Source organism: Lichenostomus cassidix, chromosome 1, assembly GCF_008360975.1.
Source record: "Lichenostomus cassidix isolate B80296 chromosome 1, HeHo_3.0, whole genome shotgun sequence".
Taxonomy (NCBI): Eukaryota; Metazoa; Chordata; class Aves; order Passeriformes; family Meliphagidae; genus Lichenostomus; species Lichenostomus cassidix.
The window spans coordinates 106,515,581-106,538,387 of record NC_139479.1 but is presented as its reverse complement, the minus strand read 5'-3'; the positions used below and the strand labels follow the sequence as shown (position 1 = coordinate 106,538,387).

The 22,807-nt window shown below is 37.8% G+C and overlaps 1 protein-coding gene across 1 annotated transcript in view; it reads left to right on the top strand.

The window, feature by feature from the left end:
• The window catches only part of ROBO1 (roundabout guidance receptor 1), a 476,969-nt gene that overhangs the window by 429,538 nt on the left and 24,624 nt on the right, over window positions 1–22,807 (top strand). The window contains exons 17-21 of the mRNA XM_085075078.1: window positions 3,366–3,537; window positions 10,707–10,904; window positions 14,278–14,304; window positions 16,714–16,756; window positions 20,374–20,528. Of these exons, the coding sequence (XP_084931204.1) occupies window positions 3,366–3,537; window positions 10,707–10,904; window positions 14,278–14,304; window positions 16,714–16,756; window positions 20,374–20,528 (595 nt within the window). The remainder of the gene's footprint in view (window positions 1–3,365; window positions 3,538–10,706; window positions 10,905–14,277; window positions 14,305–16,713; window positions 16,757–20,373; window positions 20,529–22,807) is intronic.

Genomic DNA, 22,807 nt, shown 5'->3' with positions numbered 1-22,807 from the left:
TCAAAGCAAAGGGTCAGCACTCTTAATTAAAACAGCCACCTCCTTGCCTTCATTATAACTTGGGAAATGCACACCCAAGGAGAGAGGGAACCATACCTGTTTGAGAACCATTCTGTGACTCTAAGACACTGGCCAAGGTAGTAAATATAAACAGGCTTAATGAGTTGAAAAGCTTAGGGATAATAATTAACAGTGTTAAGATCTGAGTAAATTATGCAGAGCTGGATAGTTAATACAAATGGAAAACTTTCAAGGAAAGAATGTGCTTCTATGATAATAAATCTGGGAGTACATAGAAATTTTTCTTTTCTTCCAAACACAGTTCTCATTGTTATTTAATTTTTAACAAATTGAAGGTACATTATAAGTATTTACTGTTTGTTACTCATTTATGAGCATAGTCTGTATTTGCGGTTCAGATTTTTTGGTGATAATTTACACAGCAAAGTAAATGAAGCTTATTTTTAATATGCAAGCTAGCTGTGGATATCAAGTTTGTGTTTAAATGTTTAGCTGTGGATATCAAGTAAGCTTTGTAGCCATGGAGAGATAGGAGCTTTGGTTTCAGCTCCCTGCAAATGCACATCATTGAGAAAATCTTTTAAATGGGAATGTCTTGGCTATTTTTCAGGTTTAAACACAGTGCTATAAACATATTCCTAGCCATCAAAACCAATTTGGTTTTTTTAATCCTCTCAGTAAAAATGGGAAAGGGAAGATTCACAGTCAATTTAAAATAATAATAATCTTTTCAGAACCTGGTCAGCTGGTAAAAAAATCTGTTTATGGCCTTGTTTCAGATGTGTAATATAATGCAATTGGAAAAAATACTTGTGAAGTTATTTCAGTTAAAGACAGACCTTGAGCTGGAGAGATGGAATTATTACCAAAAAGAAACTGCGTCAGAGGAATGTTGTGGTTGCAAGGACACAATGATAAAATTCAGGAAATTCACATTTCTGAGTGGATATAATCCCTACCACACCTCCTAGGATTCTGGGATGTCTGGCTATCAGGTGCTGGAGCAAGCACCTTGTAGTGTTTGTGTAGCAGTAGATGGCACACGGGCACATTTTGCATCTATGTTTGTTGCATTGGTGCCATTATTTTCCTTTGTGCTTTTCACCATGGACAGAAAACAGACATAAAAACTATATATGTGAAAATATAGATGCGATTCTTACTTAAGTTGCTATATGTAATTACTGGTTTTGTAAAAAATAACCTAAGGAAATGCAGAACTACTGATTTAAGATTAAGAAATAATAACAAGAAAAAAATTCAAATATAAGTCTTTTGAAATTTTCTCTATTTTCTTTCCTTTTTGTTTTTCTATCTTCTGTTTTCTCTCGGAAACAAAAAAAGGATGCATGAATGGGAGAATTAATTATTTTCTTAGCAACTCAGATCAAAGGCAAGAGTGCACCTGTTGTGATTAAAGGATAAAATAAATAGGAAGAAAGATACTACCTTAATTGAAGAAGTGTCAGTAGCACACACAAAAAGTCAGAAATTCAAATTCACAACAGAAGGAATTTTGTCCCTCTCTAACACAAAGTTAGAAATTCTCTTGTTATACTAATTTTTTGTTCACTTACGTGTCTGTTATAATGTAAATTCATCCTTCTTTTATAACATTCTAAAACTTCATTTCCACTTGCCTATTTTATGTATACAATCAAACGTAGGATGGCAAGTACTGAACAACTTGATGTTTAAGCAAATATTTTTGTTTCATGCACTTCTCCATGTACTTGAGCGCCTAAGAACAAAACCTTTTTTGTGAATAAGGAGTTCATAGTTACAAGTACATAAGTGGTTTTCATTGCTTGCACATACCCCATTTTACAAGGTGGCAGTACTAGTTTCTGTGAAAGTGACCTAAGTCAAAATGTAGATTTAAATCTTTTGTTCCTCACTTAATGAATTCTTACTTGCATAAGAGCATTTTCATGGCCATCCTTTATGATTCAAGAGCAGTATTACTGATAGTTTTACTCCTAGTACTGGTTGGAACAGCCTCTGTGTAGTATCAGAATACAAAAAGGAGATTCTCTTCATGTGCTCTGACCTGCTCTGCAGCAGCACTTACATATATCCTGTGTTGGGATTCGATTTCAAAGGAACTTAAAATACATTTCACATCCTCAAGTGTCCCACCAGCCTTGTTTCAGGCCATGAAATCCAGAGAAGGAAAAACGGTCTTTACATTGTCCTGAAGGTGAGATAAAATTTCCAGTGTCCAGGCAGAAAGGGCTGTAGCAATTGTTCCACATGTGAAAGTCTATCTCCCTCACCTGGCAATCTCCACAGCAGCAGAATTGCACCAGGGATTTAAAGCAGCTATCTGGGTACTAAATCTTTTAGGAGCTCCATATGTTGAAAGCAAAATCTTCCCTCCTGTGTGCAATCGGCCCAGGTTCAGATATGCTGCTGTTCTCAGCCAAGTTTGCTTCTTTACAGATAAAGTATTGGATTTAACTAATTTAACTTTCTGGATAAATGTTCTTTGTAGAGCAATACATCTGTGGAAAGGGGACAAAAAGGAAATAGGCACAGCTTCATGACTTTTTTTAGCAGATGTAGATTAGCTGCTACTTCACCTTGAATAGCAGCTGGGAGTTCAACCATCCTCCTAAAAGCATTTGCCACATCAATGGTTCAGGCCTAAAGAGATAAAGATATCTGATCATATTGTTTCTTTCAACCATTTAATGTCACTGATGTAATGTATAAAGTGGTGATTTGAAGTTCCTAGACCTGTATCTTGGTCTCAATCAAAAAATGGGATCCCATGCCATACTGTTGTCTCAGTTAGAAGATAGTGTATCACTCAAAATTTGCCCTTTGCTGCCATCTGAGAAAAAAAAAAAACCAAAACCCAAAAAACCCTTGGATTTCACCATGGCATCAGTTCTGTTATGATGTCATGTTATGAAAGACTTGCTTGTGCACTTGCGTGACGAAAGTCCTGCTTGACAAATAATTCTTGAAAAAGAGAATTGCAAGTTCATTTAACTAAATGCTCTTTGTTGTTTATGTGATCAGTTCTTGGCTGTGGGGCTTCCCTCATTTCTTCCGTGGTATTAAAGCTTCTAGTTTTATTAGCACTTGTTAAACTCTAAATGAATTGTGATAAACTCATCAAATAATGGTAGTAGCTGGAGCTGCTCTGTGGAACAAGATGTATCTTTTCAGTATTCATAGAGAGCCTAGAACAGCAATCCACAAATGCAGATGTCAAAACACTGACCAAGTGTAAATTTCTTCATCCACGACAAAAGAATGCGTCAACTTCCCTTCTTCTTCTCCTTCAGCGTTGAATTTTGAGCATTTATATGTGCCATGCCTTTCCTTCCCTGCAGGTCTGGTGCCTTGGCAATGAAAGTCGATACCACATAAACAAGACGGTGGATGGAACCACCTTCTCCGTAGTCATCCCCTCCCTGGTCCCGGGAATCCGATACAGCGTGGAAGTGGCGGCAAGCACTGGGGCAGGACCTGGAGTGAAAAGTGATCCCCAGTTTATCCAATTAGGTGAGCTTCCTGGTAATCCTGCCTGTTGGTTTGGATGGTTTCTGTTTGTTTACTTTCGTCTTTTACGGCACCAGGAGTACTTTCAAGACAAGTGAAATAGATAGTTGTTATTTGATCTCTGGAATAGCAGGATTTGGTGTTTCTGGTTTTAAACTTGCCTTAGAACTGCATTCTAAAGGTGGGATTAAAACAACACAGGGTTGTTTTTTCTTTAGTCTCCCAGTTCAGCAGTGCTTTTTGGTTGCTGACTTTCCAAAGTGAATTATAACCCTTAAGACTGGTGTGACAAAACTTGTAGAGGACTATGAATCACTTAATGTTGATTTACTTTAGGGATGCAATTTGTCTTGATCAGATTTTTTCATTATTGAACAAAAAAAAACATCCAGCATGCTAAAATTGGGCCCAATAAGTATTAGCTGTGTGTGAAAGCTAGTAAATAACCTGAGTACAGGAAAAAAGGTGTACACAAATTATTTACTATAATTTGACCTTCTAATCTCATTTACACCAAAAATCTCTGTCTTAAATGTCGACCAGGGACATTGCTCCTGGATGTTTCTGGGAAGAATGCATCTTTGCTGTTGGTTAGCTGAAGATTATTTAAAGTAGCTTTAAGTATAGTCATATGCTGCTTTACTAGTATGCCTGGAGCAAAATACCTTATCATTACAGTATATAATTAGGGAAGCAAGCTCAGCATGTTGCTTTGGACTTTATGTCCCGTCTGTCTCTGTATCATTAGTAGATCTACTTGCTTATTTCACTTGTTCTATTTAAAAATCTATAATTAAGAGCATGTGAAAACAAGACAGAGCAACTAATATAGAAAATTATATGTACATTTCCTTAGGTATTAAAATGAAGGCCATCTTTAGCTTACTTAAATTAGGCAGGTATATGATTCCCAATTACATTGATGGAGATTTTACAATAAACTTGCACACAGCTTGTATGATATTCCATTGGTATGGAATTATTATAGGAAAACCCTGTAGTTATTTGTTGGATTGGACAGCCAGCTACCATTCACAGCTTTCTACAGTCAAAATCAAGCTTTATTCTATATGGCATAGGTTTTGAAAATTCTACAATAGTGAGGTTTATGAGGATAACTTCAAATGTTCAGAGCCAAAGGCTCCATAACCACTTTTTTTTACCCTTTTGTTTGATAATAAGCAAATACTAAATGAAGGGGAATTCTATAATGTGGCTTAATCACTTCGAGGTTTTGGTAAGTGGAAAAAGAACCAAATGAGACTTATCAGGGTAGGATTTTTGCCTTCTTTTGTGTTCCTGACCTTTATTGGCACTATGTTAGAAAACAAGAAGTAATCTCACACCTTCAAAAGTGCAAGTCTGGTATAATACATATATTTCCTCATGGCTGGAGTTTGCTTTCCTAGTTTTCACTTCTTGCCTCTAATTAAGTGGCTTGGCCAAATCTAGGTACACTGTAGTAAATCCCATAATTTGGTTGTTCCATGGCAAAGATGTGGAGACAGGAGTCTTGTGAAGATCCATGCCACAAGAAACAGAACGGAGAGATATCTAGCTGGTGCTGCAGTCCTTTGAGCAGCTGCAGGAGGCTGCTGAAAAGCTACCTCTCAAGCTAATAAGAGGTAGCTTATTAGCTCTGGATCTCCTCTCCTTGGTAGCACAGGTCAACCTAAAATCAACCAGGTAGAAGAACGGCTCCAGTTTATCCAACTCTGCCCTGTGATGCAAGTTCTCTCCAGTCCCCTCAGGGAATTACATTCTTAGTTCTTAGAAGTGTTCTCAGTGTGGTGGGGGAGCAAAGTTTTCTGGTAGCTTTCTGAGGAGAGAGAATTAATTTGTTGATGTCATCAATTGGCACTTTTTGCTGGCAATAAATTACATTGTTGCAGAGAGAGGGAAGGGAGGCCAGGGAAGGGGGGAAAGAAGACTGAGGCTACTCCTTGTAGAAGGTTTGAAGCAGTCCTAACACCCTGAATGAATGTACGTGATCTAAGGACTATGTGACAGCTTCAAGTTTTACATTACACTGCTCCCAGCTAGTCCTTCAGGAAATCTTTTCCTGATATCTGAATTAGTGCAATCCTTAATTTAAAAAAAAATAAAACAAGAATTCTGTGTGTGAAAACAGAATATACTATGTGATTCTGAGGTTCACTTTTTTAATAAGAACTTTTCATCAAAATCCAACATCTCTCTCCTTATAATGTGTTTTTTGTACAAAAATGTGAGACTAGGCTGTGGCTGGCCCTGGATCTCCTCTCTGAGCCTGTGTGGGATGATCCCAGGTTTGTGGCTCTGGGACATGGCTGGGCAGAGTCTCAGCCACATGTGTGACAGGAGGAAGCTTCACCTTTCGGGGCTGTCTTCCAGAACAGGAGGGGAGGACAGGAGACATTGGATTCCCTGGGAGCTGAGGCGTGCAGTCGCAGTCCCATGCATCAGCTGAGCTGTGATAAATGACCTTGTGCACGCACTTAACCTGTTACAAAGACAGGTACAAATTGTAATCTCGAAGCTCTTTCATTTTCCACGTCTCTGCTGACATGAAGCAGCTCACTGAGCTGTGGTACCCCAGACTTCCTGTGCCACCAGGGACAAGCCAACGAAATAACCTTCTTGTTATTCATAAAATCATGAGATCAGCTGAAAAATTATGTGTCTTCTTAAAATACCTTGTGTGAAGCTTCTGTATTTTCCTCTTGGCTTTTTAAAGCTTCTGTGGAATTCCAACAAATTGGCCTTTTGAAAGCTTCCTGTGGATTCCAACGACTGGAAAACTGTTTGTTTGTTTGTTTTGAAAGAAAAGATTATATTTTACATAAAGAAAGACTGGAAAAGCTTTGGTGTTAAGGAAAAGAAATTCATGAGGCCTAGCCACAGCTCACGGTATTATGCTTATAACAAGGTGCTGTGGAGAAACAGAATCCTAGAATTTCAATAGAACCTTTTCTTTTTTGTCACAACACATAACTTGAAGACATTGTTTACAAAAATGCTCTGCACAGAAAGATGAGATTTAGCACAACAGTTTTTTGCTGATCTCTGGCCTGGCTTTTGTAAAGTGATGGGATATACTACCTGTGGTAGCTTGGCAGTATTACCTGTTCTTGTTGACGAATAAGAAGTGACATTGGAATATATTGTGACATATTTTGTTTCTGGTACCAGCTCTGAGAAGCCCCTCAACTGCAGTTGATGTTACTTTTAAACGCATAATTTGTGTGAATCTATGGTATGCAGTTATTTATTAAGAGGTGTCTGCACAATTACTGTAAATGTTGAGTGTATTATTCAACCAGTGGGTGTCTCAAATGTACAAAACACAAGAAAGTCTCATTGAATCTTTATTATTCTAATTGATTCTTTTAGATGTGATTTGTGAACTAGCTAGCATGCCTTCGAGATATTATATTGTCAGCCCTTAAGGTGCTGTGAATGTGATAGCTGCAAGGGGGTTTTTGTTGATATTTTTGTTTGTGGCCTGAAAACAACTTGAAGAAAGCAATCTTCATTTTTCACCCTCACAGCAAACCCTTCCAAATCAGTTTGATGCTGTCTCCTCAAGCTATATGTTACAAGATTGAAGTGCACAATTGATATTTTATCAGTTTGGGAAACATACATAGCCAGAAAGGAGACAAAATTGCCTATTCTTACCTTGGTAATATTTTACCAAATAATTTTCATATTGCATCACACGTGCATGTATTTTTGAGAATACTCAGACAGCATGTTACAGATTTCAGGCGTTCTGCAAGTTTTTAGTTGCCAGAATTAACAGTGTCAACATCATGTAGATATTCCTACACCCTATTTGTACCTTTTGTGTACTAAATGAGACACACATATGGAAAAGTACCATTCCATAGGTTGTACATATACAAAGCAAAGTTAAGGTTGCTTGCACACCTGTGAACCTGGAATTTCCTGTCTTTTTTGAATCTTTGGCATTCCAATCTTTATTGGATATTAATCTTTTATTTATCATTTAGCAGCTTAAATGTTAGCTTTCACATGATTATTACTTATATGAATATTGAACATTAGGGGATTAGAGTTTCCACTTCTCAATGTAAATTCTAATTAGTTTCCATTGAAGATTGAAACTTGGAGCTTCAAGACATTCGAATCAAGTAGCTTGTGAGCAATAGCCATAGCAACATTATCTGTGATTAAAAAGAAAGCTCTTATCTTGGGGTAGAAGAAGGGATGAGTCACTGTGATAATATGCTGGTTTCAGGGAGTTGTGGGCTCAGCCTGCTCCAACAACTCTGAGGCATTTTCAAGTCCATTAAATGCTGCGGCTGCTGCTCTGGCAGTAGGATGCACTTTGCCATAGAATGTTTATGTTCGCTTATTATTTTGGCACATCTCCCTGAAGAGTGCAAGCAGGAACAGGAATGTTCATTATGAACCATTTATATATCAGTCAAAGTTCCAGAAATTTCCTGGGATGAAGAAAAAGTAGGTTTTTTTTTTTTTAATTTCAAGAGCTATTTTCATGACTGATCATTCAGGATCTCACGGGGCTATCAGGGAGAGGGAAGATGCCCTTCTCAAAGGAAGGCTTCCAAGATAGTGTTCCTGAAAGGTTTTAGTGATGAGGAGATCACTAAATTTCATTCTCTTTGTATTTAGCCTACTGTCTATTTTTGAATTATAAGAGGAGTAGGATGCAGTCAAATGTGACCTCTTGAAAGCCCTTCCATCTCCTCTTCTCTGATGCTGTTTATCTGTATGGGAACAAAGATGCATTTTTCTCTTTACCACGTGCATAGATATATACCAGCTTATCTAATGGTTCTAAATGTCCACCCATATTCAATGTGCCACAAACACAATTTCTTAAAAGCAAGTGTATTGTTATGCTGTTCTTATGCTTGCAATGGCAAGTAAATAATAGCATGAAATTAATGTTAATTAAAAATTAGAATAATTAACATTCAAAGAGATTCCTCAGGATTTTATAATATTCAGACGTTAACTGAGCAACACAATATGTTTGTGTATCAAAGTACTGTCTTTCTGTATGGCTGAATTGTTGGCATGTTTAAAAACCATTCTTATTTGGTTTTTGAGTTTGTGATTATTTTTTCTCCTGGATTTATTGTTTTAAAATATGTATTTTAAGGATGAGAGAAAAAATGTTTATCACTCTTACTTCTTCAGGACCAGAGGCTCTCCATAAACGTTTTATGCTATTCCATTAAGTTGTATAACTGACTGTAGCTGTTTAAAAATACAGAAATTACTCATTTTGAAAAGGAGACTGATGATGCGAGTTTTCGTATCTTAATATGGCCTCAGCTGCAGAGAGACAAAAGATGAGATGACAGCTTTAATTCATTGGTCACAGTATACTTTATACATTTAAGCCCATCTGGCCACTTGTGTGGAACTTCACTTGGCTGTCTCCATAAAATCTGAAGCAACCCATCTTAACCTTGCACAAATAGGCATGAAATCCATAAACCCTGCAGACACAAAGAGTGTATTAGTAAGAAAAGAATGAGACTGCCTGGTGAACTTTCAGGCTAGGCAGTGCACTTAGGATCGCAGAAGATAAAGAGAGCTGAAATATGAAATAAAATTTCCAATAAGGTAGCAGTCAAAGGTGGGGGGTGATTTCTCAGCAAAATAGATATTTGACTTCAAGGTCGCAAAAACTGGAATCTGGAATCCTTCTCTGGAAGAAGATGTTATTAATTTAACCATTTCCATTCCAGAGGAGGTTTGTTATTTGTACCATTTTTTTGTGATTCTATCTTCTGTTTGCATTGCAATTTCTTATATTTTATTTAGGCTTACTTAGGCATAATGCAAAATGTCATAATAAAAAAAATTCTATTCACTGCTTAGTTCATAGGGAAAACATACTGTTTTTAAGTAAATAGGTTGTCATTTTTTATATAGTTCATATTAATAGAATTAGTAACAGCACTGTTCTCCTTAAAGCACTAAATCTCTCATTCTGAAGTCACTACTAATAGTATAAAGCAACGATCTGCTGGATTTATATAGGAATAAAAGTGGGTATTTAAAAGACCAAGCTGAGGAATGTGTAAAGCAATATCCACTCTGAGTAAAGGTTTTGAATTCTTGCCCTCGCCCTGTGCAGTGATGAAATTCCCAGTGAGCACTCACTGTGGTGGTAAAGCATCAGGAAGGCACTATTTTGTCTTTGAGTTGCTTCACTTCAGTCAGAAAGCCTGGTCACTAGCTGGACTTTCTTACTGCTGTTCCTAGAAAGTTCCTGCAAAAGTTCAGTACAGAAAAAGCAGAAAAGACCAGTTCTTAAAGGTGCTGTCTCTGTTAAAAAAAAAAATAGTCTGTGGAAAAATACATGTTCTTTATTTTGATGTGCGATATTTAAGGCTAACTGGATTTGAAGAGCACTGTTTGTTCATTACTAATGAGACTCCTTGGCTGTTTTTAGCAACTCATAAATAATTTTTTAGTTATCCTTTAGCTTCTTCATCCATATCTAAGAGGGCAGGGCTGGTAGTTTTACTTTTGCGCATCCTTTTAAATATTCAGTCTTTTTTTAATTGAGGTCAAAGTGAGAGACTTAGAGACGGCAAACAGTACATTAGACTGTGTAATACAAGATTTAAGTAATCTGTCAGGAACTGCCAGATTAAAATATCTCACTCAATACCAACCTCATGTGAATGTAGTTTAAATTTGTGACTTTGATTTTCAGTTCTGGGAGAGGATGTTTGGGGAGCTGACTTGTACCCATTCACATTACTGCTCATGTTTCATTTTTTTTTTGTTTGTTTCTTTTACTTTTTTTTTTTTTTAAAGTTTCTTTTACTTGGTGTGTTCTTTGCTGGTTTTCTGAATAATTTTCTGAAGCTGCTGTTTCTTTGTTAAAATAAAAATAAAAAATAGCAGTCCACAAGTTTATAATTTACGAGCCTTTCTATTTGTGTACCTGGTAGCCTGATTTTAGCAGCTTTTGTAAGCAAACAAAAGTCAGTGATACTGGAGGTACCTGTCTTTTGTGGAAAACAAACCATTTCTGTCTAGACCTGTAAAAAAGAGATTTTTTTGAAGGGCAGCCTTAAGGATTTTACCTTGCGAAACTGGACTGCAATTATGTCAGCTCTTTTCACTCTGCCTTGTTCATTCAAATTAATTGGCTGTTATGGGCGTCTCTGTTTCAGATTCTCATGGAAACCCTGTGTCTTCAGAAGATCAAGTCAGTTTAGCCCAGCAGATTTCTGATGTAGTGAAGCAGCCTGCCTTTATTGCTGGAATTGGTGCAGCCTGCTGGATTATCCTGATGGTCTTCAGCATCTGGTTGTATCGCCACAGGAAGAAGAGGAACGGGCTCACGAGTACTTACGCTGGTATCAGAAAAGGTGCCCTGTTACCTGTTTCAGTCTGATGGCTGCTGAATGCCTGTTTGCTGCCTGTTTATTTTGTCATCAGTCTGTTGTTCTTCTGAGGCTCGAATAAGGAATTATCAGCTTATTTCAGTATTTTCATGAAATGTGGGTCAGGAACCAGTGCAGAGAGCAGCATTATTTACATAACGTGCTAAGTCTGGCTTTAGAGCATAAGTCTCAAGCTAGGTACCCAGAGTAGCTTTTTTTAAAGATACTCCTACAAATGGGAAATGTAAAGATGGCTTTAAGGCTGGGAGCTTCCACTGGGCCCTTGCTCTCTGACACTGCAGCATCTGAAAAGGAGCCAGGTGGCTGGGAGCTCCTTGTCCCCTGCTCAGTGCTTTGCCTGCTGCTGGGAGTGCTAACAGTGGTGAGCATTGCAGTAACTCTTGGGGTGCGTCTACTTGAATTTCCTCTGTTCTGGGGCAGTGTGGCTGTTTGCAAAAGCACAGCAGTCAGGCTACTTTCCAAGACTCTTTTCATAAATGCTGTTGGGAGACCCTTGTCTGGGACTGAGTTGTGGGGCTATCACATCCTGCATCTGCGTTTGGATGGAATGGCAGCAGTGGGGCTAACTTAAAGCACTCTTCATTTTTGTGTTATTTCATGTTATTGATACCTTTTATATATCACATTGTCAGTGGTCAAGCAGTGCTTTGCAATATACTCTCTGACAACCAAAACTAGACTCTCTACCTGGAAGATCTTCTGGAATAAAAACTTGACTCCTCCTGATTAAATAATTTCCATGTTAAGCCTGGAAATTAAAGCTGAATTCAATGAGCTACAATTCATTGCATCTCAAAGCAGTACCTTACAGAGTGAGAACCATAAATTTTTGAATGAATCAGAAAATGGGAGATCTTGCTTTGGAAGAACTAGAGGGAGAATATTTTATACTTAGCAATCAGAAGAAGCCTCATGTATGAAAGGTGTCATGAGATTACATTCTTTCGTCCCTTCAAGAATGAATGTGTTATAAGCAAGTAGGTAGGCAAATCTAGCACAAATGGTTTTAAACAGCAGCAGTGTGTTGTTATGTTGAAGAAGCAGTGCTAAAAATAGCAAACGAGTGATTGGAAACATGGAAATAAGTCCAGAGTGTTGCAGAGTTGAGATGCCCTCCATGCTATTAAAGTATCACTCTGGACTCCAGGCACAGTGGCTGCAGTGGAGTTGCAGCCAGGGAAATTGGGAAGGAATCCCAGCCCTGGATTCTGTTCTGCTGGGGTTTCTTGGGTAGGACATCCCCCAGGCACTGCTACACTGGCCTGCGCTGTTTTGTTTCACTAATAGCATGCTGCCACTCCGCCTTTCTACAGCTCTGTCACACTAACAGCACTGTGCTTTCACCACTACCTATGATTAAGCAAAAGGCATACAATTTGTCCTTAAAAATGGTTACTTCGGTGACATCAGCCATTGTTCAAAACAGCTGTGTTTTCCAGTGTCTGTGAAAATATCTTTCATGTAATTTGGGGTGGAATTTAAATGAAAGTATACAGAAAAGTAGGGTCTGTATCTGTGGTATCAAGTATCCTTCAAAGACAAAACTTATCTTTAGGGAAATATGAATTGCAAAGTAGTTTGCCACTCTGCAGTTCATCAAGTCATCACTGCAAGCCCAAACTTTCTTCAGTCTTGCATTTATTTATTTTTATATTTAGCTTCAGGCCTGTCATCTGTTAAAATACTTCACTTACTCCCACACATACATACTGTGCTAGCAGTCTTACACACTTGGAAAAGTTTATTAATAGAAGCTCTAAGAATTAAGTCGTTCTTTCATGTGGTAGCAATAAGATTTCTTTTAGCTGAACCTCTGTTCCTCAGTTCCTTAAGGAACTAAACTAGGTTTAGTACTTAGCTCACGGAAGAGTAACGAGACTGTAGCTTAAGATTTTTTTTTTTTCATGTCCCTGTGATTGCAAATTAATTTTGAGATTCTTGATTCTCTTTGGAATAGCTCAGGTTTAAATGCCTGTTCTATTTTAATGAAAGCTTGTTACTATGGTTCTATATTTTTGAATGTAACCAAATTAAATCTTGACTGTGTGAAAAGGCCCAGCTCAAAAAAAATACAATGGAATTCCCAAGATAAGGAGCTTTGCTACAAAGGCAGCCTGAAATGGGGAGATGCTCCATTTTTCTTTCTTTGCTTAGTGTCATATCCCTGGAAATAAATTGGCTTGGTAAAAAGAGGGAAATCTGCAGCATATCCTAAATTGTTGTTATCAACAAGACACTCTGCACTCCCCACAAACATCAAAATTATTTAAAAAATCAGATTAAGAAGTTGTTCTCTTAGCCAGAACCTATTCTTTCTGTGCCGGCTTTGCTGATCAACTTCTGTCTCCAGGCTATTTTAGTGAATATTTGATTGTTTCCCTTACCTTTTGCTCTCATTAGATCAGAAAGGGAGATGTTAGCCTTGTTCTGCCATCACTGAGAGGAAAACGATACTGTCTTGTCAACAGGAGGGGGAGCATGTGCTAATAGGAAGAGCAGATGCTGGTGCTGTGTATTTGGATTAGAGATCCTATTGATCCAAAGAGGATTTATAGTAGCTGTGAGGGAGAAGATTGTCAGGCAGTGTCATTGTTCTGTTGTTAACCTTTCCCTCCTAAAGCCAGGGGTTGAAAGGTAGAAAGGTGTTACATCTAGGGAGATTTTTTTTTTTTTTGGTGATTATTTAAGAAAGAAAGATAATAACTCTGTGTAACAGTCTCATCTCTGAAAACAAAAATTAATTGCTGCAGTAGATTTTAGTGCCTTTATTACAGTGAGAGTTGGTGCCATTCTTGGTTCAGAGGCAGTAAAACAGCAGTTCTCTTTGTTCCTTCTTATGATTATTATTTCCTTACTGAATACTTAAGTGTGCCTATTAGTTCAGTGTAATGAGCATTTACTTAGTGAACTGCAGATAAGATTCAATAGGACCTTGATAAGGCTTTGTTAAGGAATTTGTCATTCTGTATTCTAGAATGATTAACAGTGTGGGGCTTTGTTTGTGCTAGGATTTTCAGAAAAAAAACTTAAAATACCAAACTGAAAGGGATTTGAAAGGCTAAACCACAGTCTCATCCCCTCAGGAGCACAATAGAATATCAAGCTTTTTATTTTTTTCTCTCTCTCTCTTTTTTTTTTCAGAATAGTACCTGCAGAGACAAGCTTCTTACTGAATTGCAATTTTAGTTTTATTTTTATATCAATGTGACTGAACTAGTAGATTAGTTATATATATTTGTTTTATGTTCAGCTGTCTGCTAGATTTATACTAATGTGGTATGTTTCCCTTTCTCTCTTCAGCTTAATAACCAGTTTGTATTTTGTTTTGATTTTTCAGTCCCGTCTTTTACCTTCACACCAACAGGTATATATTTGCACTTTTCCCCCTTCTTTGTTACTTAAGCATGTGTTTGTGGTACTATTTCTCTTTTTCTGACATAACCAACCAGCCCAGCTGTTCTGAAGGGTTTTTCTAAACAATGTCATTAATGACAGGTATCATTATTTGTTCTCTAAGTAGTGTGTATTTGCTTTGTGGCTGACAATATTTTCTATCTGTGTGTATCATTTCATAGCACACCATTCCACGCCAGCATGCCCTTTTGTAGCATGACCTGTCAATTTGTACAACCTGGGCTCTCTTTCTGCGTATTCCAAGGGGGTAGTGTGGCCTCCCACATCTAGGAATGCAAAAGGTGCTTCTGATGGAGGAATGACTTAGCAGAGCCCAGATGCTGACTTGAAAGGGATTCAGTGGGGTTAGAGTTGGTGAAACATTTGCTCCTTTTCTTTCCTCTGAATCTGCATTGATCCAGTGAACTCAGAGTTGTGTGCTTTGGAAGATATAGAAAATCAAAGTGTTACAGCAGATAGATTTCTTTGCTTGCTGCCTTAAACCGTATTTCTGCTATGAAATTTTACAATAATTACCCTGTTCTGCTCAAACAGAGGTGCATTTCAGATACAGTGTGGGTTTAAAATCACCTTCTCTTTTTTTTTTTTGTTTGAAAATGTGCAATATGACATTGTCTGAACCACAGCCCACCAAAGTCCATGAGAGCCTTTCTGTCCTGTAGAGCTGACCTTCAGAGGGTCCCAGAGTCTGGCAGCTGAGCAGCTCATCCTCACAGTAGATAAAATCCAACACATTCTGTACCCACCACTATTCTGCATTTCTTTTAGCTACAGCTTGAGTGAACAGACAGGTTGTTTATTCCTCCTTTGTTCTAAATCCTACGACATGAGTATCTAGGCAGAGTAAAAACCACCTACCCCCTCCTCTGCACACTCAGTTTCCCTGTTCAGCAGGAGCCAGAGTGGTTCTTAGTGTTTCTGAATGCCACAGTGGAGAACAATTCAAACTCTTATTATTTTGCTGTTACTTTAATTGACTGAACAGAGGGCTTCTGTTGTAATCTCCATTGTAGCAAGCCACTGAAATTTTGCAGAGGTTGGAAGCTAACATTTATTCTCTCCATTGGATTCTTAACATTAAAAGAATATATCAGGGTTTCTTAAGATATGTCAGAGCTGCAAAATAAATAGCCCAGAGATTTTTAAAAAAGAAATTGGGAAAAACATAAAGCATGTAAAACACTTAAAGGAAAAAAAATCCTTTTTTTTCAATCCAGAATCTCAGTCATTCTTTGACTTTAAATTTAACCAGGCCCTCCTCTGTAGCATTACCTACAGTAAAAGACTTACCTGTAGGAATGCATCCTACATTTTAATCCTGTTATTGTAATCACTGCCAGCATTTATCTCTCTCCTGCAGACTCCCAGTTTGGAGTTCTTCTAAAGAGCAGAATTTGGCTGCTTGTTTTCAGCACATTCCTAGCTGGAAAGTGTAGAATCCATCAGCATTTGCAGGGAGGCAGTCTCCTTAACCCTTTGCCAAAGCCAACACAAACCTGCAAAATACCTAGCACTGCTTCTTCGTGGATGTTTGCATCCTGAAAGATAACTTTTCAAATGTTGTGCTTCCTGTGAAGGATATGCAATCCATGCCAGCAAACAAGTGCATGTGGACATCCACTTTGTTAAAGCAGAGTATTTCTGAAATGCTAGAAGAATTGTTCCTTCTAATTTAGAAAGTATTCTTTCTGCCAGACTTTTTATTACCAAGATTTTTATATTTAAATTTTTAGTATAGATAGTATAATTTATAAATCCAGTTGTAAAATCTTATAAAATGTTGAGCTTATGTGGACTTATAGAGTGTGCTTGTTCCCTGAGTGTATTGCAGTAATATTCAGAAAGAGCATTTGTTTTTGCAGTAGCTTCAGCAGTAATGAGCCATTATTTACATTGGAAGTAAGGTCTGTTATAGAACCATGATACCTCTTTAATCTTGCCAAAATAATAAGGTAGAGCAAAGCTTTAACATCCAGCCATTCATGAAATAAATATATGACCTAAATTCTTCCACAGAGTAACTCCACTGAAGTCAGCAGAGTTATGTTAAGAATAAGTTCAAGCTGATGTATGGCTTCCTGCTTTCTTAAGAAATACATGTGTGTGTGTGTGTTCAGAACAGAACTGAAATATAAAACCCTGTTGGGGCTGAGACAAGCACTTATCAAGCAACACAAGTATTGTGTCTAAACTTGGATTTAAAGCAGTAGCTTGCAGAATGAGACACAGAATTAATGTATAAACAGTGCACAGCTATTGTCTTAGCTAAAATGAAACAAAGGCAACATAAATACTATTATTAAAGGAGTCTTGTATGATTTTTAAATTATTTCCTTCTTTTTATCTTTAACTATTTCAGTAACATATCAGAGAGGAGGAGAGGCCGTAAGCAGTGGAGGCAGGTAATTATGTGCTTTATTCTTACAGGTATAAATTGTGTGCAAATAAATTAAAGGATTCCAGGAGTTCAATTTTCCTTGTAAGTGATGGCAGAATAATCACTTGCAAAGATATCTTTTAGTTCATTATATTTATATGTTTTGGTCATATATTTTCTGTTTAGAAGGAGGGTATGTGGCTTGAACTTTTAGGTTGATTTCCAAAACATTATTTGAAGTATTGTCAGCTTTGTTAACCTGTAAAAACTGCATCTCAAAAAATGAGCAGCAGAGGGAGTTCTTTAACTTCAAAATAGAGACCTGGCTTACCACCTCATTAAGGGAGTAAAAGTAATTAAGTCGTGGCATTTATGAAGATTAAGAAATATAGATGCTTCACAAATACTACAAAGAAAGAAAACGTTTATTGGGAAATATTGTTGAGGACATAAAAGGCTTATAAGGTGGCATTTTAAGAAAAAAATCTTTCTGTGAGTGCAAAACAGTTAAAGCATTGCTTTAAAGAGATGGGGCACTGAGGGGGAGAGGGAAACAGGTAGGTTTTAAATTTACAGCCCCCCACTCTGCAAACCAAGCCCATTCCAAAATGAGGATTTAACTAAGGCATGTTCACTGGGTTTGTGTTACTACTCAATGAATGGCCTTGGAGAAAACAGTAATTTACATTTCCTGTGTAGAGGTGAAGTTTTCTTCAGGAAGAACAATAATGGTTTTAGCAAAAAGGCAGGTCAAAGCAGTGGTGCTTTAGTAGTAGCACCATTTTATTTTCTAGGTCACATTCAAAGATTTGGCATGATGCTGAAATGAATGCTAAAATCTCAGAGACCAGCTGGGCAACAAAGTCCTGTAACAATTCCTGTTCACAAGTGGCATCTTGTGATTCCTAATTTGCAAGACCATGCAAAAATTGGGTAATTGTAAGATTAGGCATAAAATAAAACATTCCCAGTCTACTTGAGTGCTGTGCAGAGGTGAGGCTATTCAGCTCCTGCTGCAGCTGGACCTGGCATATAAAGAGCAATTGCAGATATCTCTGCCCAGCTCCATGTGCTGCTGTGCTGTCATGGCCAGAAAAGCATGGAGGGAAACCTGTAGAACAGTTACCATGTTATTTTTGAATGGACAAATCTGTAAATCACTGGGTTGCTGCCTTTACTCCAGGACAGTGAGGAAATAGGAGAGAAATGAACCCTCTTTTTCCTTGGCAAGGGGGAGTATCTATACAAAAAGATACTGAGCTAACATCCTTTGTGTTCTCCCTGCCCCTGTGCTTTCTCACTCTTGCAATGGCACAGGCTGGATGAAGCACGCTCACACAGAGGACAGAAATGAACCCACAAGTGTCTACTTTATACACAGTAATTTTAGTACTGCTAGAGAAGCAGCTTCAATTTTACTGTCCTGGTTTTCAGCTGCAGTGCCAGAATCTAACAATGTAATTGATTCAAGGTGCAAACATCTGTGCTGGTTTTGTTCATTTGCATATATAGCATTTACAGCATGTGTGATGTAACTTATTTTGTGGGATATGAAACATACTTCTGCAATGTTTAAAAAAAAAAAAAGATTTTTGCATATGAAACCATCATCTGATATCCAGCCCTAAGGTTTTCACTCTCTTCCTTTATATTTGCAGTGTTTTGCAAAGGTTTAGCATTTTTGCCAAGTGTAGTTATGTGAGCACGTTAAAGCATATTTCAGATTTCAAAATGTCACAGTGATATATTTCAACATAATCCCCACTTGTGTGATGCTGGAAAAATACCCATTTCTGTGGCAATCCCTTTTCTAGACAGGATTTGAGTAATGGTAATGGTTGTGGATTGACTCCAGCCGGCACCCACACAGCCACTTGCTCTGTCCAGCCCTGCCTCAGAGCCAGTCCAGTCATTCAGGGAGTCAAGCAATTTCCTTTAGCCAGTGCTAATGATCTTTGGAAATTATGATCATCACCATGCTATGGAGCTGTAATGCAAGCATCTCTTGCCTACAGTTCCACCTAAATGGCTCCAATTAGTAGAATTCTCATCTACTTATGTACCTCACACCACACTTCTTACATGACAGTAGGTGTGAATGCAAAGCAAATTTTAGAAACAAAGGATTTTTAACTGTCTATGCAAAAATCCAGTACAGAGGTCTTTGAAGTGTTGAAACATTCTGGAATGCTTTGTCTCCTCCAAACGCCTTGAGGTGTGGGTTTATTGTAAGAGCAGAGTGCAGGGAAAAAAGCAGGGAATTTCAAATCAGCTGACCTGCTCACAGGCCTACACAGCTGTATATTTATTTCAGATGGTTTTTTAAATACTTCTTTACTGAATGCATATTGCCTGGTTTGTTGCCTGGTTTGTATGCCTGACAGCAAGTCAAGCCTCATCACCTCCTATGTTAAATTGTCAGATGACATATGCAGTACAGAAATATATATATACACATATATGTATAGATCTTTTAAATGTCATTCTAAGTCTATGACTTAAGCCTGCAGCACTGACAGACTCTATCCCCCACAAATAACTGCATGCAGCTTGTATTTTCAACTTGCAGTTTAAGAGGATTAGCATATTTTATTTTTGAAGATCATCACATCTAATATTATGGAAAATAGTTTCTTCACTATTTCAAATGGAAAGTTGCCTGTTAAATCCCATGAGAAGGAGACTGTGTTCATATACCTATATGACAGTAGCTAAAATTATCTATATTTTAAAAGCACCTTAGTTATCAAAGGCAATTTTAAATTGTATAGGGATGCTACTTGTGTGGATCTATAACATGCCACTGCATTGTTAGTGTGAGAACTGAGGGGCCACCAAAGATTCTACAGAATCTCTCTCATCAGAGAGTCTTTCACACTCACTACAAAAATTCAGCAGCTTGGAAAAAAAGGAATGCTCTTCCTTTCTGGAATACACTTTATTCCAAATGCAGCCAGGATGCAGCATTCATATCTGGATATTTTTCAGGTGGTCAGTGTTCCCAATTACCTTAAACTCTCTTAGCTGAGTGGTTTACTCAGTAAGTGTGTATCACCCACTCAGGAGGGTTAGTGAGATCCAGATGTTCCAAGCCACAGAGGTTTCTGTTATCTGCTGTTCCCTTTGAGGCACCACAGCAGTACTGCCTGATGGTGAGGAGAACTTGCTTCATAAACAACCAAGAATTTGGGAGTATTCACATTTAAATTTGACTCTCACTTATGTGTATCCATCCTGCTTCCATGTATGGATTTTTTGTTTATTTGACTTGCCAATTTCCTTCTTTTTCCTTAATTTCTTTAAGAAAGGGCAAGGGGACTGAAAAATAAAAATGTAACCTCCTAAGAAAAAAAAAAAAATTAAACCAAAGTGATGGTAAATGTTGCACACCAACATATAGTGTAGCCCAGCAAAATGAACTGATACAGTCCTTGACTGTTCACTCCTGAGTGTTTTAATAAGGAATGGGTTAGACAGGAGACTAGAAACTGCTAAACAATTGAATCAAGCTGTGTTTTTCAGTGCTCAAGCCTTTTGCTGCGTGGTATTATTTTGTAATATCTCACCATTTGAGAAGAGTGTAACTGCAATGTGACAATGCTTTTGTTTAATTGTTGAAATGACCAAGCTTTGTTTTTAAAGGCCTGGACTCCTAAACATCAGTGAACCAGCCACTCAGCCATGGTTAGCAGATACTTGGCCTAACACAGGGAACAATCACAATGACTGCTCCATCAACTGCTGCACCTCTGGCAATGGCAACAGTGATAGCAACCTTACAACGTACAGTCGACCAGGTTAGATATGTTTCTACCTTGCTAAGGAACCTTCTTTACAGAATGTGTGCTTCTAATACCTGAGGGAACATGCAGGTTTGTTTGGTTGTTTATTTCCAGTGCTTTTGGACTTTATATAGTGTCTCCTCTATGTCATGATGATGCTTTTTGGTCCCTTTTTTGGATCCTTTCTCAGCCCCCTTTGGATAGTTGGCCTGCAAAGTTCAGTGCTGCCAAAAGTCACACAGAACTGATATGTTTCAGCTTCTGAATAGAGCAGATCAGGTCATTTTTAGGTTGCTCTGTACATCCTTGTTGTTTGGATGGAGAAGGAGAAGTACCAAAACGACACTAATGAGATTTTCCTTCTGGTTGGATGTGATGGGAAGCAAGAAATAAAACATTGCTACAGTACTTGCACCAAAGTCAGTCTGGTTTTAGCACACTCAGAACTTCCCTGGGAGTGCCATTCTGTACAAAACTGGATAGATGGTGTTCTGTTTAGGGTGTGTGAATAAGGAAGTTAACTTCACACACTTAAAACAACTAAAAAATGTCAGGTTAAGTGTTAGTTCCTGGGAGCTTGGGCAGGACTCAAGAGAGCTGTGGAAGAAAACCTCATGACTTCCGCAGAAGACATTTTGGGAAATATATCTCAGAGTGCTAATTGTTGCACATTTTGTTTTAAATAGACCTTAGTTTCCTTTTGGTTTAACCCAGTTTGTGTTACTGGTGAGGAATGAAATGAAGCTTTTCCACTACAAGCACCTCTAGCTGGTTTTTGCTAGTAGCATGTCCCAGCATTTCAGAGAGGGAGTGTGTGAAGTTGCATGAGTGCCAAGCAGCATTACCTCCTGTAATTAATGTGAAACCAGCAATAATGGCTGGTAATTCATGGGTGGTGGTAATGGCAATTCATTTCCTGCAGTAATGCTGTCTGACAGTGACCACTGCCAGGTGCTGCAGAGCAAGGTGAGAGATTTTGGCATTAGAGACTCGTATCTCACTCTGGCTGAGGCTGCCATTCCACCACTACCTATATAAAAAGGTTTGTGATGCAGGAATACTTTACTATGGCAAGGACAGACATAGCAAGTTCTGGTAACTGAAACTTAACAAATTCAGAAAAGGAAGAGAGTGCACATTTTTGATGGTTGCAACCTATTATAACATCTTGTATTGAACTGCGGTGGATTCTCCCTATTTTTAGCTTTCATATTAAGTTTGATTCTGTTGCAAAGTGTTTCCTTCCTTTCAATAGATCTTTGGAACTTGTGGGTCAGACAAAATGCTCAGAGTGGTCTCTTCTTTCCTGGGTATTCTGGCAAATATCATCATTCTGTCATGTGGGGCTGGTTTATGCTCTGAGGCAGCAGCAGTGGATATCCCCTCTGTAGCTGTGAATATGCAAAGTAGCTGCATTTTTAATTGCTTTTAAGTATAGCTCTGTCTTCCAAGTCTACCAAATGGGAATGGATTGTTCCAAAAGTAGATGCCATTAAAAAATCTAACAGGATAAATCTTCTGTTATATAGGTAAACCAGTTTTAAGTACGTGTTACGAGGAATTCTAATGTGTCTGTGTAAAAAAATTACCTGCTGCATATACTGTATTGATGATATTGCCTTACACACAAATCAGATGTAGTTGCAAATGGAAGGAGGTAAAAATATATGTGACTCTGCAAGGATACTGTAGCAAAGCCTGAGGTATCAGGAGTAAAGAATATACTGTATATATAATTGCCCAGTATAATACAATAGACTTGGAAAGGAGGAAAGACAAGTATGGTTTCAGTAGGTGAGAGAAATGAAAACATTTAAACAATAGAAATCAAGAAGTTGAAGACTGTGAAGCAATAAATAACAGAAGCAATAAATAACACCTCACATAAGAAAGAAAAATATATCAAACAGTAAAACCTTCAAAGAAAACCACAGACTGGGGGGCATGAAATGTGCAGTGATAAGCTCTGTGTGGCTTGCTCTGATACTGTTCCTTAGTCACTGAGAACGTGGATCAGTGGTTTTCTTACAAAAGTATTATTTTATTTCCCTTTATTATATAATATTTCTCTAAATATGTATGTGTTAGGGAGTATTTTTGACATTGAACACCCTCTATGTTTGCTAGTTATTTCATTTAGAGTAGAATAGAAGTAGTAGAATCTTGAATTCTGTGTGTAGTTTTACTTGGCATCCTCTCCAATAAATTCATTGTGGACACAGGTAATGAACTTCAAGTTTTGAATCAAATTCATTAGTGTAAATACCACATCTTTTGAAAGAGGAAAACTATAT